Source organism: Gopherus flavomarginatus, chromosome 5, assembly GCF_025201925.1.
Source record: "Gopherus flavomarginatus isolate rGopFla2 chromosome 5, rGopFla2.mat.asm, whole genome shotgun sequence".
Classification (NCBI taxonomy): Eukaryota; Metazoa; Chordata; order Testudines; family Testudinidae; genus Gopherus; species Gopherus flavomarginatus.
Window position 1 is genome coordinate 42,055,290 of NC_066621.1, and position 22,934 is coordinate 42,078,223.

Sequence of the window (22,934 nt, forward strand, 5' to 3'; positions counted from 1 at the left end):
TACCACGTAGCCAGTCATTTCCCATTTTGTAGCCGTGCATTTGATTTATCCTTCCTAAGTGTAGTACTTTGTGTTTCTCTTTACTGAATTTCATCTTGTTGATTTCAGATGAATTCTCCAAATTGGCACAGTGATTTTGAACTCTAATCCAGTCCTCCAAAGTGCTCTCAACCCAGCCATGGTGTCATCCACAGATTTCATAAGGCACTTCATCATCCAAGTCATTAATGAAAATATTAACTGGTACTGGACCCAGGACTGACTCCTATGATTCACCCACCCAGTTTGACAGCAAGCCATCGATAACTACTCTTTGAATATGGTCTTTCACCCACTATATATATGTCCCTAAATGAGTGGGATCACAGGGGGCCCTAGATTTGCTTGCATCAGCCCTGCACACAGAGTGAATATCATAAGTGTTGCCCTAGAGACATCCATCTGTTGAGAAAAATGACATGGATGCTATGGTCCCTCTCTCAGCTTAGTCTCCTACTGCAGCCATTAGTCCAGACAAACTCCCCAGGACATCTCCTTCAGAAATGGCTCTTCTACCTCAAAAAAACCTATGTTAAAGAACATTAAGGTTGCAGACTCAAGCAACCAAAAATTAGGAAATGCCAGAACAAAGGCTGACTGTGCCACCTGAATCCTGCCCCCTTGGGCAAGTGCACCACGATACAGTCTTTAGGCTTTCCACGGTACCAGTGCCTCATTCAGTGAATGGGCAGCCAGTTAGTATTTCTTTTTATCCTCCTGAATCAATGTGTGACCTCAGGCCTTATGCAACACTCCCCATTCAGAATTAATTTCTTTCTGGATGTTTCTATGGTGCTCCCAACTTTGTATCTGAGGAATTAACCGACATGAATTAATTTATCTTTGCAATTTCCTGGTGCGGTGAAGGGTTATTATTGCCCTCATTTTACAACTGGGGAACTGAAGCACAGGGAGATTAGACTGTCAGGAGTGTCCATTAATTTTGGTTGTTCATCTTGGGACACCTAGGGCCTGATTTTTCAAAAGTACAGAGCATTGTCCAGCACTTCATGCATTCAAAGTACAGCTCCAGTCGACTTCAGATGTAATTGTGAGCGCCGAGCACTTCTGTAAATCTGGTCCAGGTGCCTCATGCTGGACACCCAGAAAATGACGAACACACAATTTATGGCCAGCTGTGAGCACTTTGATTTAAAATGACTTGCTGGCCTCAAGAAGAAATTCTGGCAGTGGCAGGGATATAATCTAGCTTTCCAGGACAATATGCAGCTGCCTTAACCATGACACCATCTCTTCTCTTCTTATAATAAACTGCCTCATTCACAATACAAATTCCAGCTTCTGCCACAAATGAGGTCAGGGTCTTACAGACAACAGCAGACACTGCTGCCATGTTTAGCCAGAGAAAATCAGATTATATTGGGAGAGAAATGTATTCCATTGAGGACCAAGCTTTGAAAGAAAGGAAGGCAATTTAAAGCACATTAGAGTAAACATGACCATCCTCTCATCAGAACAGTCAATTATTTAACAACAGTACGATTTCAGACACTCTGTTCTGCCCTGTCTACAGCTGAATCTGCACTCAGTACTCAGGATGTGAAGGGTTTCTAGATACAATTTCCTTTTTTGTAAAAGGTAATTGTAATATTCCTTTTTTTTCAGGCTTTGAGGACAAGATTTTCAAAGTAACCAGTGATTTTTGAAAGCCTAAATTGGGAGACATTAAAGGGTCCTGATTTTCAGAGGGTAGCACTTTCTGAAAATTAGGATCTTGTCAAATGTCTCAAATTGGACACCCAAAATCACTATTGACTATGTAAGTATGTATCGACAGTGGAACAGTCATTGGGCCAGAGAGAGCAACTGTGGATGGCTCTGTGGTTAGGGCACCCACCTAGGAGACTGGAGACTCCCAGTCCCAATCCCCCTGGTCAAATCACTCATTATTTATCCTCAGTGGAACAGCTTCAAGAGGAGAGAGAAAGAGAAAGAAAGCCCTCTCAGAATATCCCATAGCTCAGTACTTAGAGTGTTCTCCTGACAGATGGGACACACTGTTCAAATCTTTACTCCCCCTCTCACAAAGAGAGTGGAAAGGAACCTGGGTCTCCCATATCTCAGCTCTAACCACTATCCTAAAAGTTATGAGATAGACAGCACCACTAGCACGACTTCCTCCTCCGGCTGTTTTACATAGAGCAAGGCAGGCACCTAACTAACTCCCCCAAGAAAGATCTCAGGTGCCTGAACTGCCTGTCTCCCATTTGTGGATCTCTAAGCAGAGCTAGGCGCCTCCCTGAAGCCCGACTTAGGCACTTGTCTCTGAGGGAAGGAAGGGGCTTACCCCAAACCCATGTCATTGGCATCTCTAATTGGATAGATAAAGCACTTTGCCACCTCATATGCTGGCCTAACCCTAGCTGGGGGAGCCGTACCCTTTATAAGCCTAACCGTATCATGGGATGCTCTACCAGCCTGAGGCCTAACGTTAGCTCGTAGAGCTCTATCCCCATAACCTTAACACTAGCCCGGGAAACCGTACAGCTCCCAGACCTAACCCCAGCTGGGAGGCCCTATCCTTTCCAACCATAAACCTAACTCAGGGAGCCAGACTGGCTCCAAGCCTAACCCTAGAGTGGGGAGCCCTACACTTTGTGTCCCTGACCCTAGCTCAGGGAGCCCGACCAGTCTGAGAACTAATCCTAGCCCAGAGAACCTTATACTTGGTAACACTAAACTGAAGAGCCCTACTAGATCCAGGCCCAAGTCTGGCTCTGGGAGCCTTTCTAACCCAAACCCCAGCCCCCCTGCTATCCACCGAGGCCTAACCCTAGCATGAGGAGCTCTACCAGCCACAGGAATAACCCTGGTCTAGTGAAACCTATCCCTTGTAACCCAGCTCTAGCCTGGGGAACCCTATCAGCCCTGGTCCAGAGAGACCTACTCTTTCTAAGCCTAACAATAGCCCAGAGCCCAACCCTTAGTAATGCTAAACCTAGTCCGCAGAGACCTATTAGCCACAGGTCAAACCTTAGCACAGAGAGCCCTACCCTTAGTAGCCCTAATCAGGGGAGCACTGGTGATTCCAGCCCTAACCTACCCTTACAGGCCTACTGTTTGTAACCATAACCCTAGATTGACGATCCCTATTGGCCAAAGGCCTAAAGGTAGCCCAGGGATCTTTAGCTTTAGGAACCTAATCCTACCCCGGGGAACCACTTAGTAACCCCAACTATAATCTAGGGAGCCAGGTGCTTTTTAATCTTACCCTATCCAGAGGATCCCTATGGGACCCAATCCCTAATCCATATAACCCTAACACTGACAGCCCTACTGACCACAGACCTAAACCAACTGTGGAGATGCCTACTGTTAGTAGCCCTAACCCTAGCCCAGGAAGCCCTACAGGCGCCAGACCTAATCCTAGCCCAAGGATCCCTACTCTTAGTAGCCTGGAAAGCCCTACTGGGCCCATGCCCAAATTTAGCCTGGCGAGGTCTACCGTTATTTACCCTAATGCTATCCCAGGGAGCCCTACCTTTCATAACCCTAACCCAGACCAAGGATCCCTAACAGTCTAACGTGTTAGCTGATTCCAAGGACCCCTAGACTAGTTCATCCTAACCCTAAGACCAAGATTCCTACCAACACCAGGCCTAAACTGACTCCAGGGAGCCTTACTTTTTGGTCACCCTAATCCTAGCTTGGGAAGCCCTACTCACCACAAGCATAAACCTAGCCTGGAGAGGCCTATACATAGATGCCTGAACCCTACTCCAGACAGCCCTAGCTGTAGTAAATTTAGCCCTAGTCTGGGGATTCCTACTAGCCGCATTCCTAACTGTAGTCCAGGGACCTCCTCCCATGGCAACCAGAACCCTAGCTTGGGGAGTCCTACCAGCCCCAGGCCTAACCTGATCCAAGGAATCCCTACCTTTGGTAACCCTAACCCTAGCCTGGGGAGTTCTACTGGACCCAGGCCCCAACCGAGCCCATAGAGGCCTACTGTTAAGGAACTTTATCACCTTGTTCCAATGGTTACTCGCCTTCCCTGTTAGAAATGTGTGCCTTATTTCTCCTTTAAATTTGTCTGGCTTTAACTTCTAGCCACTTGTTTTTGTTATGCTTTCTGGAGCTAGTTTAGAGTCCTTTAATGCCTGATATTTTCTCTCCATGAAGGTACTTTAAACACCATAATCAAGTCACCTCTTGATCTGTTCAATTAAGCAAAATACGCTGAACCCTCAAATCATTTTTATGGCTCTCCCTCTGACTCCTCTCCAAATTTTCAACATCCTCTTAAAAGTATGGACAGCAGAACTGTGCACAATATTCTAGTATCAGTCTCACCAGTACCACAAACAGAGTTAAAATCATCTCCCTGTTCAGACATCCAAGACTCACATTAGCCCTTTTTGCTACAGCACTGCCCTGGGAGCTCAAGTGGAGTTGCCTGTTCTCTATGATCCCTAAACCCTTCTCAGAGTCACTGCTTTCAGGATACAGACCTTCACCCCCATTTTGTAGGCATGGCTGCACTCTTTGATCCACAATGTGTGAACTGGCATTTGGCTGTATTAAAATGCCCTTTGCTTCAATGGACGTAGCTTACCAAGTAACCCAGATCGCTCTGTGTGACTGCCTTGTCTTCATCATTATTCACCACTTTAAAAATTTGCAGATGGGCCAAAGATTGATCAGCAGTGATTTTATATTCACTTCCAAAGTCATTGATGAAAATATTGAACGTCAGGCCTAGAATGGATCCCCGCAGAACCCCATTAGAAATACCCCCAACGTGTCACCAACGTATCTCAGGACCAAGAGCTTTCCTAGGAGGAGAGTTACCTTCTGCCCCAGCTAAGCCTGCACTGGCATCTGCTAGCTGAGTTCCCACAGCCACACATAGGCACACCATGAAGAGGGCTCTGTGGTGGGAGGCAGTAGCAGGGACAGTAAGTTTGTATTGATGGGTTACACTCCCAGACCAGGTGCTGTTTCAAACTGGAGCATTTTATCCAACTTTTTTCAGGCTCCAGCAAACAAATGAAGAACTTTCACAGGCCCCTCTGCTGGAGCATCTCCAAGAAGCATCAAATGCCACTGTGACCACATCCTGCTCATCCCAGCTGTGTCCTCCTGACCTCTCAGCATCGTTCCAAACCTTAAAGACAGGGAGCTAGAAAATATAGCCCTGGCCTTCCAGCACTTTCCACCTAAAAGCCGGCTACGTTTACACTAGCATGTAGTTATTACAACTGCTAAGCGCTGGGGTACTCCAACCCACTGAAGGCCAGTTGCGTGCCAGGTGTACCACAACTTGGAGGCAAGAACAGTAGGCACTTCAGCATCTGGGCCTTGTAGGTGCTAGCCCCGGTGGGTCCTGATATCCACTCAGACACATGGCTAAGCGAAGGGGTATTTTACGGGGCTGGCAAGAAAGGGAAAGGCTACAAATACCCTAGCTACAAAGGCTTGAATAGTTCAAAGTGAGCAATGGTAGTTCTTGTTTGGGTCCCTGGGACAGTCCACTTTAGATTTAGGGTTCTTCAGGCCTAGTGCCTGGGGAGCCCTCCCCACAGCAGCCCAGGCTCCATTCAAGCAAATAGAAACCTGCAGCTTTTCAGGCCAGGATCTCCCACTGGGACCTATCTGCCCTAGCTCCTTGCTCAGCCTCTGGTCTTCCCCATACGTCTCACACAGATCTTGTCCCGGCTACACGTGTGACAATCACATCCTGCTTCACAGCAATGCCCTATGTTCTGCTGCAACACTCTGTATGCAGTTCCCTCTGGGTGTTTCCTTGCAAACCAGGAGGAAGGGGATGTGCAGGGGAAGATGGGAATCAGTCTCTTGTTTAGCAGACCCATCCCAGGCAGGCATATACATTCCAACTTCTGAGAGATTCTGATGTACAGAAGCTAAAGTATATTGAAACAGGAGGAGAATCAGCTCACCAGCCAAGAAGGGGGAGCCCGCCCTCTGTTTTTAGTTCCCTCCCATTCCCCCTTACATTAAACCTTGTACATGCTGATTGAGTAGCCCTTGTGCAACGATTATGAGTGGACTGTGGACTAGCTCAGTACATAGATTCAGAGGGCTGCACAGCAGCCTTGCACCTTGATTTGGGGGCTGGATTTCTCCTCCCAAACCTTGTCACTGAACTGATTAAATCAGTAATGGTCCATAATGATTTCTCTTCATGTGCGGATTTGAAATATAATCCAGACTTATGTTGTTATTCTTGCTCCAACTTCTGACACCAGTGTCCAAATTCAGATACCAGCATCATCTCTCTGCTAAAAGGTAGCAGATGTCCAGGATCTTGCAGGTCAGTTTAAAATAGAGAAGAAGACAGTGATGCAAAATCTGGATGCACTTTAAGTGTAACTTGTTTTATTTTCACATGCATACCAGTCCTGGCATGAGATGGTCACACAAAAGGTGGGGCAAACCCTTCTTCCAGGAATCTCAGCCCAGCACCAACACCTAGTTCCCAGAGAACAGACTTCAATCCAAGTCCACGGCAGAGAGCAAACTCTCAGGCTGACCACAGAGCTCCCTCTCTCCCAAAGTTGACTCCACACAGAAAATACTTGCATAACAGAGCAGACAAAATCATGGCAAGAACCAGTTGGAAACTGAAGCCAGATACATTCAAGTTAGAAATAAGGCACAAGTGTCTCACAGCAAGGGTGATTAACCATTGGAACAAGCTACCAAATGAAGTGGTGGATTCTCCATCTCCTGCAGTCTTCAGATCAAGGCTGGAGACCTCTCTGGAAGATTTGCTTTAATCAAACAAATGGTGTCAGACCAGATGATTAATGGTCCCCTCTGGCCTTAAAAGTCTATGAATTTATGAAACCAAAAAACATCCCCCTTTGATCCACTCCCCACCCCCAAGAGCAGCAGCCCATTGGCAGGAGCGGCGCCAGGGTTTCTGGCGTCCTAGGCAGAATTCGGGGGGCAGCATTTTGTGCGCTCCCCATGGGGTGCTTGGGAGCTTCTGGTTCCGCTCCCATCACGCCGCCAAAGAAGAACCCTGAGCTGCTCAATTGCCTGCCGCTGTTTTCCGCAGCACGTCGGCAGGAAGTCCTTCTTCGGCGGCGCGACAGGAGCGGAACCGGAAGCTCCCATACACCCTGTGGGGAGTGCACAAAATGCTGCCCCCTGAATCCTGGCACCCTAGGCGACCACCTAGGGTCACCTAATGGAAGTGCCGGCCCTGCCCATTGGCACACCAAGAAACACAACCCAAGTAACAGTGACACATGGTCACCGGCCATAACATAACGTAGCTCCTTCAGTGGAGCCTCAGAGACGTAGACATAAACCAAAGTCTCTACCCCAAAATGGCTGAAATATACATGAATTGTTTTTAAATCCTGTCTTACGTAGTCCATGCACTGACTGTAATGTGTGTAAACAAACTGGGATAAACAGAAGTTAAGGCTGGTGTGTACTTTGTTCAATAGTTGTTAATATTACAGTGTCCATAGATGTCACGGCATGTGATCTATGCTGTGTAATTCACAGAGTAATTTTCCTGTGGGGGTTTTGGATCTCTGTCTCATAGCTGCCTGAATTTCCAGCAAAGGACATTTTAAATCCAGATTTGGGATTGGGGAAAAGGAGGGCACCTTGGTTAGCTCCTTCTTTGGTTTCTACTTCCACCCTAAACAACCTCCTTAGCAACACCCTCCTCAGCACCAGTTCCCAAATCTGCCTTCTCTGCCCAAGATACCCTCCTCCTCTTACAGCCTGTGGGCAACCTGGGGGAAGAACAGCCACAGGATGCCCTCAGCAGTTCCAGTCTCTGATGTCTCAAAACAGCTGAAGTAGGACTGGGAATGGGTCTCCACCTGGCAAAGGGAGAGAGCCCCCAGCCTCCCTCATGGCCACTCTGTGCCCTACAGCAGGCTAGTGGCTCCTGTGGTTTCCTCATCTGTTCCTGATGATGGAAGGGGGCAGGAGGGGTGTGTGCCTCCCCATGGGACAGTTCTGATCTATAGCCCGTACCTTATACTCGGACTCACTCTTCATTTCTGTCACACACACACACACACACTCACTCTCTCTCCTGTCTCATGCCCCACCCAAGTTCCTCCTCAGTTTCCATCTCCCTCACACGCAGCTGCTGAAAGCAGACAGCAGGAAAGCAGAGGGAATGGCAGACCAGTCCTCTCCTTTGTGGTTCAGACACTTAGGAAAGACTGCAGTCCTGAGACCTCCTCTGCTCCCCTGCAGGAGGGACTCTAGAGACCCCAGCAGAGATGCACCTCCCCCACCCCTTTCTCGCAAGAGGAGAGGTTGCTGATCTTTATAAGACAAAAAAAAACCTGCTCTGACATGATTTCAGCCAAGTGAAATATTTTGCATGCTGAGCTCACCCTACAGCACTGGCTGCGTTGGGATGATAATCAGCTTTTCTTCCTCTCGAGTGGGCAAATCCCCACAAGCTGATAAAATTCCAGAAGTTCCACTCCCTAAATGTAATCCCCGGCAGGACTTCCTTGCCTATTTCCTGTCCCTCTGTCTCAGTTCAGAACTAGCCTCCTTTCTCCTCCCCTTCCCTGTTTAAAGACACAGGACTGTTTTCTCCCTACAGCGCCAGAACAAACAGTGCAGCGAAAAGCCTTACCCTTGAAACAACTGCCTAGTAAACGTCCAGCAAAAGAGAACATTAACAATATAGATGACCTAGTTCTGCAGAGATCAGCAAGTTCTGCCATGAACTGTAAACTGTTCTCATCTAATTTGCTCACATTTACCCCTTGCAGATATTTAGGCCAAAATGTTCAGTGGTGGCAAGAATTAGGTACCGAAATAAAAGTGCCCAGGTTTGCAGAGTCGCTGAGCACTTACAAGTCACTCTGAAGTGAGTGGGAACCAGTATTGCCAACTCTAGAGATTTTAATCGGGGAGTCTCCTGGTATTTGGTATTTTTCTTATACCCTCAGCTCCTGGAGTCCTGAAGTTACAGGAGACTCTCAGCTTCCATTTATAAAACATGTTTTCAACCCTCCTGGTTGTGGAGAACAGTCTGAAAACGTGACCACAGCGAAGCCTAAAGCCTCAGAAAACAGAAGACAAATGAAAAGAATCACAAATGTATTTCTTGTTTAAAATCTCATGATTTGGGGGGCTTGACTCCTGACTTTTTGAATGTTTGTAGCTGACAGTACCGGGGAACGGCTTTTGAAAAGTCAGGCCACTTTTAATTAGGTGCCAAAATATGGATTTAGGTGCCTAACTTCTATTGGCCAAGTTTAAACATTTGGGGCTAACCTCTACAGACATCATGGGACAGCTGAGGAGTGGGGAGACACTGGAATTGTGCTTTGCCCAAACACTTTAAAAGAAAAGGAAACAGCCTCATTTTAATACATACAGGCTCTCAAATGACTCTGCTGTTGAGCTCCTTCACTATTGTAGGTAAAACCTACGTCTTTATCTTGGTTTTGGACAACAATTAAAATGTTTGGTGATTAATATTAATAAATTAACAAAATAACATAGCACCAAAAATCCACTATCAAGACTCCCTCAAAAGAGGCGATGACCTCCCTGCACTCTGGTCAATGGGTCATATTTTGAGCACAGTTACTCCCAATTTACACTATTTTAACCCCACTGATTTCAGTCACTCCAGATTTACATGGGTGGAACGGACAGCAGAGTTTAGCTCCATAAAACTGTGTTCTTACCTCCCTAATAAAAGTTGAAGGAAACAAAATGCAGCAATCATGGTACAACACAGAGCAAATGAACTTGCTTCCCACGCTGCAGCTGCCTTGATCAAACCCTTTGTAACCATCACGTGCAGGGTGGGATCCACAGCAGGGTGAGGACTACACAGAGGGCTGTTCATGATGGTGATTGGCTTAAATTAGCTGTGAAGGAGACTGGCCACTGTTTAAACATCACCCACCCATTGGTGCACAGTAGCCAGTTCTGCACTATGACATTCTGGGGTGCAATCCAGAGCAATGAGTGGTTGTGTCACTGCCTGCCCCCTAACTCTGGGTGCCTTAAGTGCTCCGCCGCTGTGGCTCACAGCCCAGATACCATCAGCCAGACAAGCATGCAGTCCCCTGCGTGTCTAGGGTAGCATGCAGCCCCGGGTGAGCATCCTGATCCCAGCAGCCTGCCCACTCTCATCTCTATCACCTTATGCAGGAGTGACCCCAAGCATACTGCCAGTTGCGATTTCCCCGCAAACCATCTGCTCTGCAATGTCCAGCCCTTTCCTGGACCATTCGGAGGAACAACAAGATTCATTTGCTCCTCTAAAGAGACAAAACGCACAGCTTAGCATTTTAATTGGAGTTAGCAACCACTTCAGTTCAAACACAGCACTAGGTTGGTTTACATTAAAAGTAAAGCAGTTTATTAAACAAAAGTCACAAGTTGAGCAATGAATAGTAGAAGGAATAAAGGCAGAAAGGGTTACAAACAAACAAAAGCGAAATACGCTTTCTAGTGGCTATGGCTTAACTCAGCAAGCTACAGTCTTGGTTCAAGGTTGATTTCTTACCAAATCTTTTCCTTTCCAGACCATTCTCGTTCTCAGTCAAGACCTTCCTCAAGAAATATAATGTACAGGTTTCCCTTGTCTTTCTAAATGGAAGATTGTTGCCTAAGCAAATTTCTCACCAATGTTCTGTTCCCAGGGACTTCAATCCCCTTGGCTGAAGGGCCCGACTTTCTCAGCTTGCAAGAGCTCTACTCCTTTGTGTCGGTCCAGTGATGGATAATGCAGAGGTTCTCTGCCCCAGCCTTTAGAATCCAGTAAAGCTTTGACAAGCCTCTCTCCCAGAGTTCACTGGCCTTGCTTCAAGAGGCAGCCAGTCTTCCTGGGGGTGCCCTCTCCATCCCCAAGATACAGTGGTTGGCACAGCTTCAGGAAGTGGCATGAATGGCCCGTCTGCTAGTAAGTATTTACTGATACTGGTGCAAGCCATTTAAAAGGCTGTTTGTTTAATAATTACAGCTATAAGTAATGAAGCAGCATGAAAGAGAAAAAAAAAGAAGAAAGAGGAGGGTGTTCTCACACATGGACTTGGGACAAACACACTCTCTAAAGTTTATGAAGGTCATAGTTTGCCTTCAGATCCTAAAACACTTGTTAAATGCCCTGCAGGGTGTGTCTGTGAAAGACACTTAAGCTCTTTGCCCTCTATCATCTAACTCTGGCTCTAATTAGTGCCTGCAGTTGCTGCCGAAGCACTTCTACAAGGAACAACAACTAGCGACTACGTTGATTTTAAACCTTCCTGACAGCCTCTTGTTTTAGGTATTACTTTGTGGAAAGCAAGAGTGAATCCTTCAGCCATTCATCAGCTGAAGGGGGTAGTTCAGGCCGGGGGGGGGGGGGGGCAAGAGAAGAGAGGGATGATTACATGGCCAGTGAAAGAGCAGCCAGAATTGGGAGAGAGCTAGTTGAACAGGGACTATTGCTGTAGAAGGTTGTTGCTAAAGGCCTTGGCTACACTGGTGCTTTACAGCGCTGCAACTTTCTTGCTCAGGGGTGGTAAAAAACACCCCCCTGAGCGCAGCAAGTTACAGCGCTGTAAAGTGCCAGTGTAAACAGTGCCCCAGAGCTGGGAGCACAGCTCCCACAGCTGTAAGGTAATCCCCACAAGGAGGTGGAGTACCTGCAGCGCCGCGACCACACTCGCACTTCAAAGCGCTGCCATGGGAGCGCTTTGGAATTTCGAGTGTAGCCAAGCCCTCAGGTATCACTAAAGTAGTAGCTTCTGTTTGGGCACATGGGACTATAAGGCTTTTGAAAATGCCAAGACTCGGCAATAAACTTGACCCTCTCCCTGTCCTGCACCTTTGATCTCTGCTCTCAACTGGCCATTCAAGGTTTTTAGGAGTCACCTACACCATCTTTCTGACAAAAGCCCAGAAAAATTAAAAATCATTCTGATTTTGCCTGCACAAGCTTCTGAAGGTGTTGATCATAATGGATAAGAAAGAGGAACCATGGGGGGAAAAGGGGTCTGAGGAACCATCCATGAGGGCTCTCCTAGGCCTGGAGAATTCTTGTGCATTAGCAGAAACTATGGCAAGAAATACAAACTCTAAAGGATGGCATTATTTCTTGGTTCATGATCTTTATTGGACTCAACAAAACTGACACAGAAATGTACATCCAGGACAAAAACACTGGAGATGTAATATGGAAAATGCCAGCTCAGTTGCTGTGGAATTGTGTAAAACTACAATACTATTATAAATACACAAACAACACTGACTGAGCTGTTGTAACAGAGTGACAATTCCCCTCTGGATCCGAGGATGGTTCTTGAGTCTCCCTTCTGCACGTAGAGAGACTGAAAAGGGAGGTTATCAGATTTCCCATGATCCCACATCCCTCGCTTGGGCCCTGAACTGCATCCTCCCTCCCACTCCCTCCCCCCACAAACCAACTACCCCCTCCGAGGTCAGACCAAGCATGGAGCAAATCCAGCTCCTACTCCTGAGCCTCTCACCCTCAGGCAAGAGGGCTGGGCCTGACAATCTCTACTCAGCCCCCTACCACAGATGCTGAAATATGTTGCTGGGGTCCTCCTTAAAAGGAGCAGGGGTCCCCCTCCCCACAGCCCACTTCCTCAGCTAGTGGCAGGGCAGCCAGGTCAGAGCCTCGCTGGTTCAGTGGCTCTCTCTCACCAGCCCTACCATATCTCTATGACCAGATCAGGTTTTATGTCTTTCACAGCATCCAGCTCTTCCTGTGTTTCTTCAGTTACACTCTGATAGCCCAAGCTGTGGAGAAAACAGGGAAGGAAAAGGACGTGTTAATTCTCTCTGCAGACACAAAATTTGAGCCACTGCCTCTATGAAGCACCATGCGCTGCACCCACAGGATCTGTGTCACTGTCACTGCCCAGCCTGCTGAGCTCACCGCCAGCAGATACCTTTTCTTTGGGGGAGGGGAGGAGACGTGCTGGTGCAGTTTGTAGCCTGGCCTGCTCCCCCTACACCTCACTCACCCTGTGAGCTCTGGACAGGGACAGCAATGTTCTTTCTGCATATAAGGGGCTGGATTGTGCAGCCCTTGCTCAGGGCGGGGAGCACTTACTGACACAGACAGTCCCATTTATTGCTGTGGGGCTACTCAGTGCTCACAGGGAGCAGGGGCTGCAAAATCCAGCACATAGAATCTCTCCATGGAAGCAGCCTGATCTCCCCACTCATTGCTGCAGGGGCTCCTCACACCCCCTCCCCACAGGCTTCAGTAACAGAGTCCTTGAAGGGGTTGAGTTTGCAGCTGCTGTTGTGGGGCTGCAGATGGCTTTTCTAAGTGCTCTATCACTCGCATGCTTACTTGGATTGTCTTGAACATTACTGTCTGTCATGGGGAGCCAGGGCAGGAAGGGGCTAGAGGTTCAAATCTGGGGTCATCTGAGAAAGAAGTTCCTGAGATATGGCCTCCAACAATGTCATTAGATAGAAGAATCAGACATTTTTTATAACTTTTTTTCCCCACACCAGCGGCTCAAACTTTGGCTCTGACCCTCCCCAAATTTATACCAATTTCTCTCAGCTAATGCACCCCACCCGCTGCCCCTTTGGGAAGCAATATTTAAGAAGTTATTGAAGATAAAGTTTGGAACCTCAACCTGGGTCAGCCCAAAGTGACTGTGGCAAATGTAGGGCTCCACTGCTAATCAGAAGCTTTGCTGGCATCCTGCTGTGCAGTAACTGGTGGCTCAAGAAGACTTGCTGTGGCTTTTGAATCAAAGTAGCACCCATGGCTGCGGAATGCCCTGCCATTGGCAGCTTTCAGCCAACGTGTGATGTACATGTTATTCATGTTCTACAGAGGTTTGTTTTGCCCAGAGACCAACATTTCTGGTGTAAGAGCAATATTTTAAGTTGCTCTAAATTCTACATGCAGAATCCCATAGTATTGTAGGAGTATTGTTCAAGGAAAAATAGCATTAATTAACTAGAGGGAAGATGAAAGATTCTGGTATGCCGTTAGGGTGATGGAATCAGGACTCAAGCTCTTCCCCTCTTTCCTAAACAATGGGACTCAGTGTTATCAAAGAAAAGCAAGTTGTTGGGTCATTTTGTCAAGAGGTTCCTGATACGCAGCCCTGTAAACTGAGCTTGTAACTCTTGTGGTGCAGTGCTAGGGAAAAATCTAAGGCTCTGGCCTTCATGAAATTGATAGCATGGCCTGCCCCTGAGTTTAGCTATTGAACAGGACCAATGACCAGTTTAGAAATATTTCAAGGGTTACTGCACTACATAAGCATTAGTACCTCTGACTACAGACAGCAAGAGATGAAATGAGACCAGAATAGGGAGCTGAGACCAGGCTTGCTGACTGCATGGCACAGGCCCACAAGAGCTGAAACCACAGGAGGGAGAATGAGAACACCCACCCAAATGGATGGAGCAGTTCACACCCCTCATCCCTATTGTTTCATCTCCCTGGGCTGTTCTCATTCAGCTAAGAACACTCCATTGAGAAGAATGGGCCATTCACACCTCTCTGAGGCTCCTATACTGCAAATGAATGTTTAAAGCCCCTTTCCCCATATACTAGGCCCAGATTAGGGGTCTGGCCTCCACAGTTCCACTCTCCTGCCCATTCCTGCCTCCAGTTGGTACATTCACTTCTCACAGACCCACCATCCCACCTCCCTATAGCCCCTTAATCCTTACAAGGGGTTTGGAGCGGCAAGGAGTAGGGGGGAGCTTGGGTGGTGTGTAGGGTAACCCTGGGGCATATGGTAACTCAGGCTGTGGCTGGCAGGGGCTGGGAGCAGCAGCACCAGTACACCAGAGAGGGTGGGTAGCAGCCTAAAAGCAGAAGGGGAGAGACAATTGCTAAGGCTGGGTGACACAGGAAGACAATGCAGAGGGACCCCAAGGAGATCAGAGATAACGGGGCTGAGCTCAGGCCACTGACCGGCCCTTAATTATCTGCCATGAGAAGGATGGGCCAGAAGGGGCACCAGGGGCCAGGCCACAGCTGGCTCCCAATGACACATTTGCTGGCTGGGCTGTGTTATCAGTAGCTGGGGTGACACTGCGGATGGGGCCTGACATGACTGGTGATGAGCAGGGGTAAACACATTATGTTGATGTTATTTATTCACATTTCTTGTTTGCAGCCAGTTTTGGAGAACAGGGTGGGTCAATTTTTAAAACTATTTATTTGGGAAGTTTTAGCAGGTGTATGGAAATAGCAGAGAGAAAACAATTCCAACAGCGAGCTTTTGTTTAGAGAAATATACAGTAATATGCTCATCAGATCGCTCTATGTGACAGAATGCTGCTCTGTTACAGAATGAGCATTCATTTTATTTTCTTTCCAGCCCTTCTGGGAGAGCAGGAGTAACAGCTGGAGTTGAGGGCAGCGTGTGCATATATGGAGTTGTTATTATTGCCTTAGTGAGTAAAGTCATTGTGCTCGTAACATCAAGATATGCTGCATTTCGGGGTTGCTAGAAGCCACTAGGCTCTGTCCCCAGCTGCACCAAGTTTATATTCAGCACCACTGAGGTGATTTGGAAGTGAAGAACTAGGCTCTAATTGACCTTTCCCCTACGCTGATGCTGGGACAGAATGAACTCTGGTTTAACTGAGAGACATCTCAGGGCTGCTCTAAAATTACCCCAGCTGCTGTGACCGCCTAAGATCTGGTGGAGCATGTTCTGCCCACCTTGCCCTTTACATAGGTCCTCCATGCTCCTGAAGACCCCTTCAGTTGAGGCAGGATTGAGTGGCACAGAGTTGGCTATATCTGCTTCGCACCACCAAAGGATTACCCTGTGCCAGCGGAGTCCATGCCAATCCATGCTCTGCTTAACAAGTGTCGAAGGTTGAATTCACAACTCCATTATTCAATTATTTAACTAGCAAAATGTGACTAGTGAAGACGTCAGTGGGTCTCTGTTCTTTGTCTCAGGAGCAGAGTGATGCTGGTCCATGGCTGGGTTCCATGCAAGGTACTATGATCCTGGTAAATGGAGTGTAACTCACAACACCACCATGTTAACAGGCACAGACTAAAGGAAACCAGCTGGTACTTACCTTATTTTGTGTAGTTTGCAGTTAGGATGTTTCAGTCCCTGACACAACAGCTTCACTCCTGGATCTCCCAGTTTGTTTCTCCCTATATCTAGCTCGGTCAGGTGCTGGTTCATGCTTAGCGCAGAGGAGACATCACCACAACAAGCAGCGGTTAGACTGCAATGCTCCAACCTGCAGCAGACAGATACAGAAATGAAAAGGGCTACTTGTTTACAACACTTGTGTTTCCCTCCTTGATACCAGTGTGTATCTCTAAAGAGATTCTGAATTCAGAGACATTAGAGACAAATCAGCTATTTCTATTTAAAACCTCATCAAAATACCCCTATAAAAAGTCCCAAGCTCCTAAGGCATAATCAACACTACAGCAAAACTCCAACAACATTAAAATAAATATTCAAACAGGAACTCAGCCAGCCACAAAAAAAAAAACCTCTTTCCTATCCCTTCATTGCTCTGGGAGGCATCCCTTAGTTACCCTCAGCAAACCCAAAACCCTAATCCAACAAATGTCTTTTACAACATGCCCAAGTGGTCATCAGATTCAGGCAATTTTGTGCCAAGGAGGGAAGTAAGTTCCAAAACGCCCTGCCAGTGGCCCCTCTCCTTTACAACAAGGGGGAATCCAACTCAGGTGTCCAAGCTGATGGCAGCGGCATGGGAAGAAGTGATCCAACAGGCCATTTAGATCTTTATAACTCATAGGCTCAAAACCAACACCTTAAACTCCACCCATAGATCAGCTGTCAGCCATTGCAGATCCCAGACCACTGGATCACGTGCTCACCACGAGATGTTCTGCTCAGTAAGCAAGTCACTGTATGTGCACCAGCTTCACTCTCTGAATGGTTTGACATGTAGCCCGTTGCTACTCAGGATGCTTTGGTAGTGAGTAGATTCCTTTCCGCGTGCTCAGTTATAGCAGTTACCCTGTCTTCCATGAAGGGATGGTCAGCCAAGAATAGAACTGGGTGGGTAGGATGTAGGTGTATTTCTAGTGGGATAGGGAATCCCTCCCTACACAGAAGGAAACACCTGGGGAATAAGTCACAAGCTCATTTATTGTCAGGACTCTGGTTCCCTTCAGTTTAAGCAAATGAAAACATTGCTGCTATGTAAACTGGCCTGGGTGGAGGAGAGAAACTGTGGAGCAGGCTTCTCCTGGTGTGTAACTGTGCTATACACTGCCCTGTCTGAAAACAGAGGATTAAAGGCACATGTGATGGAAAGGTAACAAACTATGTGTTTGTAATGGAGAGGCTGTGAAAACTGGGCAGAGCTGCACACTGGACAGCTGGAGAAGTGCCTTGTGACAGGCCTTCACCTTGATAGGTGTCATTTCACGATTGCTCCATCTCAGGGACCATCTTTGTAGCTTTGGGCCAGTTAGATGATCCAGGCATTCTGGATGTGGTTGATGTGGCACAATCCTCTTGCAGCACATAGTCTTTAAGCCTTTCATTCTCTATTCTCTATCCAGTGACAGGAGAAGAGCATCCATCAGTTCCATTAAAGCAGCACCAATTCCATATCCTAGCCTGAATCTAGACTGTGCTGGGTTGGAAAGTTGGCTTCGGTCAGGTGGAGCTTGTAGTTGACCTTTTCCTAGCTTCTCTTTGAACTTGCTCAGGAATGGGAGGTTTGACACTGGTCAGTCATTGGCTAGAGTGGAAGTTCCAGGGTGAGCTAATGGGACCTACAGTGCTGTCAACCTCGATGAGAACTGCTGCCTAGAGAGAGGGGGCAGGCTGAGGAAGAGCTTGGTGAAGGACAAAGTACCCTGGCTGCTCCCATAGACAGTCCCCAGCTGATGATTATTTCTACTGAATTTCTTTGTCTTTTTGTCCTTTCCTGCTTCTCTTCTTCCTCTTTCTTTGGTTGGTAGGTTTGTCCTAGGATTTGTTTATTACAATGAAGGTAAAAGATTTGAATGACAGAGGGTTATTCTAGTCAAATTGTGAAGTCTCCTATAACTGTGTTCTCATTCACACACAGTGAGTAAATTAGTCGAAGGATCTTCAGTAAAATACACTGCATTTATGGTGCATGTAGAGTGGCTGTGTGATCCAACTTCTCATCTAATACGAGGTGATAAATCTACATAGCAGTGGGTCTCTTTCTGACTCCTTGGGAAGACAGTAGGTGTTTTTTAAGGGTTGTTGATGCATTCATCGTAGTACTGCGATTCTAGTAGAAAAAGAGCTGAAATCACAATAGTACAATGTCAATAGGCACAGAGAAACCAGCTGCTACTTACCCTAGTTTCTGCAGTTTGCAGTTTGGATGCTTCACTCCTTCACACAGCAGCTGCACTCCGGCATCTCCCAGTTCATTATACCCCAGTTCCAGCTCTGTCAAGTACTGGCTAGTGCTGAGAGCAGAGGAGAGATCCCCACAACAATCAGCTGTGAGATCACAACCCCACAACCTGCAGAAGACAGAAACACACAGAGAAGGAAACGAGATATCATTTCCCTCCTGTTTGTGGCAATTCTTTCACTCATGTCAGTGTCCGTCTGGAAAGGCAAGATTCATTCAGAAGAGACCAGTAACAGGGCTCTAGCAGGAGGCTGTGGGACTGGTGGCACCCATAACCCCTGTGTGGATTCCTGTCCACATGCCCCTGGCTCTGTCAGTCACCCTTGTGTTCCACAAGGGAATGTTCAGATGAGCTGAAGGGAGGGCAGCAGACTGCAGGGGTGTTTGTAATGGGCTCAAGAATCCTAACAGGCACTGAGTAATAGTTCAAACCCCTTCCCAGTGCTTGTACTCAAGCTCCTTTCCGCTTATGCTAATTCAATCTAAAGCTGCTGTGTGAGCTCCTCTGCCTCCCCCAGAACATTCCCCAGTGCCTAAAACTACACCTATATCATCACTGCAGTTACCCCAGCTCTGAATGTCTAGTTCTGGGAACCCAGGTTAGCCAAGCATGGGTGTTGAGTGTCCACACTGCTAAGCCACACTCAAGTCACGTTTGGGCACCCCTGCCCTAGTCAGATAAGCTAGACAAGGCTTACAGAACTTCCAAACCTGGGTCAAAGCTTTTGTCTGTGGACAGTAAAGGAGTTAGGGCTAAAACCTTGGTAACAGCCCAGGTTAACCCTGCAGTGACCATGTACCCCATCAGCCAGGGCATGTGGGAGCCAAACCCCTTCCAAACTGGAAGACAGATGACATTTTTTCCTCACAGCCAAACTCTAGGCTACGTATATTACTGATAACAGAACAGACCCCGCTCCCAGCCCACCTGTTTAGCACAACTGGGTTCCCTGTTTCCCAAGAGACTTTCTGGGTCTGTAATGAATGACTTTCTTCCCTTGCCTGTATCAGAATCACTTACAAAGGCTAGAGGTGGGGTTCACAATACTTATAAAATGAAGGAATTCACAGTGAATCCGACTTGTGCTCCTTGTAAGGTTCCAGGCCTGGGACACATGATCTCACTGCATGCTGGTATGCAGCCTCCACAATCAAAAACTCCCTCTAAAGGGAGCGTGTTTCTTGGCCTATTGAATTGCTATGGGAAGTCTGTAGTTAACCTCCATGGCTGAACCCTTGAAGTTGCTACATATAAAAGAATCCTGTTATTGACCACAGAATATATTACTGGGTCATTCTGGGACACTCAAGATGACATGAAGGAAATTCCTTAGTTCTCTATGTACCACTGATAGGAGTCTGGGTAATAAATAGGAGGAATTGGAAATGCTCACACGAGAAATTCTGTCGTAGTTGGTATTACCAGAACCTATGGGAGGATTCACATGATTAGAATGTTTAAATTAATGACTACAACCTATTTAGTAAGGATAGGAGAGGATAAAAGACAGGTTAATGGCAATTAATATAAATCAGAAATTAAGACATGCAGGCAATTGATAAGTGAAGCTAAAAGTCTCAACAGCAAAAGCATCTACGGACAATATGGTTAACAATAATTAAAAGAATTTTTTTTAATATATCTGGAACAAAAGTAATCCTAACAATAGTGTAGGTCCATTTCTAGATGGAGATAGTAAAATTGTCAACAATGGTGCAGAAAAGGCAGAAATATTAAATATCTACTTTTGTTTTGTAGCTGACAGGAATTAGAGTCATAGGACTAGAAGGGACCTCAAGAAGTCATCTAGTCCAGTCCCTTGCGCTCATGGTAGGACTAAGACCATACCTGACTGGTATTTGTCTAACCCAGGGGTGGCTTTTCAGAAGTTAATATGCGGCTCCTTGTATAGGCACTGACTCCAGGGCTGGAACTACAGGTGCCAACTTTCCAATGTGCTCACTGCTCAACCCTGGCTCTGCTGATGAGGGGCTGCTGACATTTTACTGTGGCTCTTTGACAAAGTTCATTGGTCAATTCTGGCTCCTTCTCAGGCTCAGGTTGGCTACCCCTGAACTAACTTGCTCTTAAAAGTCTCCAATTCCACAACCTCCCTAGTCAATTTATTCCAGTGCTTAACTACCCTGACAGATAGAAAAAATTTCCTAATGTCCAACCTAACCTGCCCTTGCTGGAATTGCTGCAATTTAAGTCCATTGCTTCTTGTCATATCCTCAGAGGTTAAGCAGAATAATTTTTCTCTCTTCTCCTTGCAACAATCTTTTATGCACTTGAAAACTGTTATCATGTCCCCTCTCAGTCTTCTCTTCTCCAAACTAAACAAACCCATTTTTTTTCCAGGAAGCTGGAGGATTTATTCATAACACATAATGGTGATAACATATTTTCTGTTCCAATGCTATCTAAAGAGGATTAAACAACATCTCAGAGTTAAATAATTGTAAATCAGAAGGTCTTTACTGCACCAGTTTTTTTCCCAATAATAATTGGCTGAGGAGCTTTCTGGACTGTTGATGTTAAATAAATCTTGAGCAACTGAGGAAGTTCCAGAGGACTGAAAGAAAGCTAATGCTATGCTGATATTTTAAAATGACAAATGGAAAGAACTGAGAATTATAGTCCATTTGGCCTCCCATCAACCCAGAAAAAAATAATGGAACAGCAGAGATGGATCAAGTAATAAAGAGGTAAAGGATTGAGTATCAATAATGGCAGTCAATGTAGTTCATGGAAAACGGGTTTGTTTGACAAGACCTGACACTAGTCTTGGAGATTCTGAGTCTGGTTGATAAAGGCAACTACTGAGATAGTGTACTTAGACTTCTGCAAGAAACTTGATTAGCACATCGCACTTTGATTAAAAATAACACTGTACAAAAATCAATATAACACATATGAAATGGACAGAAAACTGGCAGACTGATAGCTCATCCCACCCATGGACTGTGGGTGTTCCCTTTTTTCCTGCTGGTTAGAGATGGCCAAAATTTGACAGCCTGCCAGAGACTAGAACCACCCCTTTGTGGAGCTCCCAGAATTCTCTGCCTCCACTCCTGGGTAATTGGCACACCAGGAATCTCCTCTTTGTGTCAGAGTCTCTAGATCTTTTTAAATTGGATTCCATTGGAGGCTCATACAAATGACTCTAAACTGAAGTACACTATATTAAATTATAAAAATAGCAATGAGCAGACTCCCTTTTGGCCAGGGGGTTTTCTGAGCCAGTCTTGCATCTGCTCTGGCCACAGATCTCTTCCACAACAGGGATCGTTTTGAGGGCAGTCCGTCTTTCCTCCTTTAACTCTCTGTTCATGGCTGAGAGAGGAGAGAAGAGGAGCCATGAATGCTCTGATGGTGCGGCTCTCTCAGAGCCAGGACCTCAAGGGCCCGCATGCCCAAGCTGTAGATAAGAGCCTGCAGCCAAACTAGAGAGTGGTATAGGATAAGCCAGGTCTCCCTGTTGTCCTCTACACATGGGGCACAGCCCCCTCATGAGTTAGGGCTACAATGAAACAGTGGCTCAACTTGTGAAGTCCCTGTCCCAGTCAGGCCATCTGGCACCGGAGCTGCCAGTGGGCAAAGCAGCTTTGGAAGCTCTCAGTACTGCAGCAAGCAGAGCTGGCTGAAAATTCTCCACTGAAACTTTTTTTTAAATGGAAAATGACTTTGTGCATAGAAATGTCCATTTTTGTGAATTTTCGTGTATGTGTGTGGGGGGGAATTCACAACCAGCTGTTGCAGTCAGCTCCTTCCTGCCTCTGAGGAGCATAGGCAGGCCAGCACCTCCTGCCCTCCCAGCCTCACAGAGAACAGGCCAGAAGATAAGTACCAAGCCAACTCTCATCCCTCACACCATTCAAATGGATCCTCATCCCTCTACAGTCCTGGGAGTTCCTCTGAGAGAGAAACCAAGGTACTAGCTTTGTCTCAGCTACAGGTCCGTCGCATCTTACACTGGGGTTATGTTCCGCAGTCAGCACGTAAAGCAAAAATCACGTATAGTCAAAATTACATTGAGTGTAATGGCAGGCAGAATCGCCTGCACTACACGTATAGTATTAAAATTGTTATTTTTCTCTTTTTTTGTTTTTGTTTTTGCTGACCGCGTAAAGTTGAAATTGTGCATGTTAAATGCACATAAGATGCGACAGACCTGCATTGCAAATGATGCCGTCCTCTGAAATGTGAAGGCACAGGTGTCCAGCAGACACACATGCTCCCAAGGTCAGAGTGAAGGTTCACATTATAGTGCGGTTGTGAGGAATGTGATGTGTGCGCTGGACTTACGAAGGAGCAGAGTCAGTCAGTGGAAGTGGTGAATGTGTTGTGTGAGGGGTGACAATATTTAAATGGGATTGTTTCTTGTTTTTAAGGGTTTGTTTGTGGGACCATTCCTCTTGTGGTTGGGTTTGGATTGAACCTTTTCTCTAAAAGAGACGCTCTAGTTCAAACAGAAATTAATTCACAGAAGTTCTCTGGCCTGTGTTATACAGATCAGACTAGCTGTCACAAGGTCCCTTCTGGCCTT

The 22,934-nt window shown here is 46.6% G+C and overlaps 2 protein-coding genes across 4 annotated transcripts in view; both read right to left on the reverse strand.

The window, feature by feature from the left end:
* LOC127051017 (NACHT, LRR and PYD domains-containing protein 3-like) overlaps positions 1-8,516 on the reverse strand; it is a 64,391-nt gene extending 55,875 nt beyond the window's left edge. For all 3 annotated transcript variants that reach the window (XM_050952805.1, XM_050952806.1, XM_050952803.1), the window contains exon 1: positions 8,397-8,516. The gene's annotated coding sequence lies outside the window, so the exon portion shown is untranslated. The remainder of the gene's footprint in view (positions 1-8,396) is intronic.
* A 3,936-nt stretch (positions 8,517-12,452) lies between these two features.
* The window catches only part of LOC127051013 (NACHT, LRR and PYD domains-containing protein 3-like), a 40,989-nt gene continuing 30,507 nt past the window's right edge, over positions 12,453-22,934 (reverse strand). The window contains exons 10-12 of the mRNA XM_050952800.1: positions 18,323-18,493; positions 16,066-16,236; positions 12,453-12,780 (exon numbers count right to left, since the gene is read on the reverse strand). Of these exons, the coding sequence (XP_050808757.1) occupies positions 12,690-12,780; positions 16,066-16,236; positions 18,323-18,493 (433 nt within the window). The 3' untranslated portion in view covers positions 12,453-12,689. The remainder of the gene's footprint in view (positions 12,781-16,065; positions 16,237-18,322; positions 18,494-22,934) is intronic.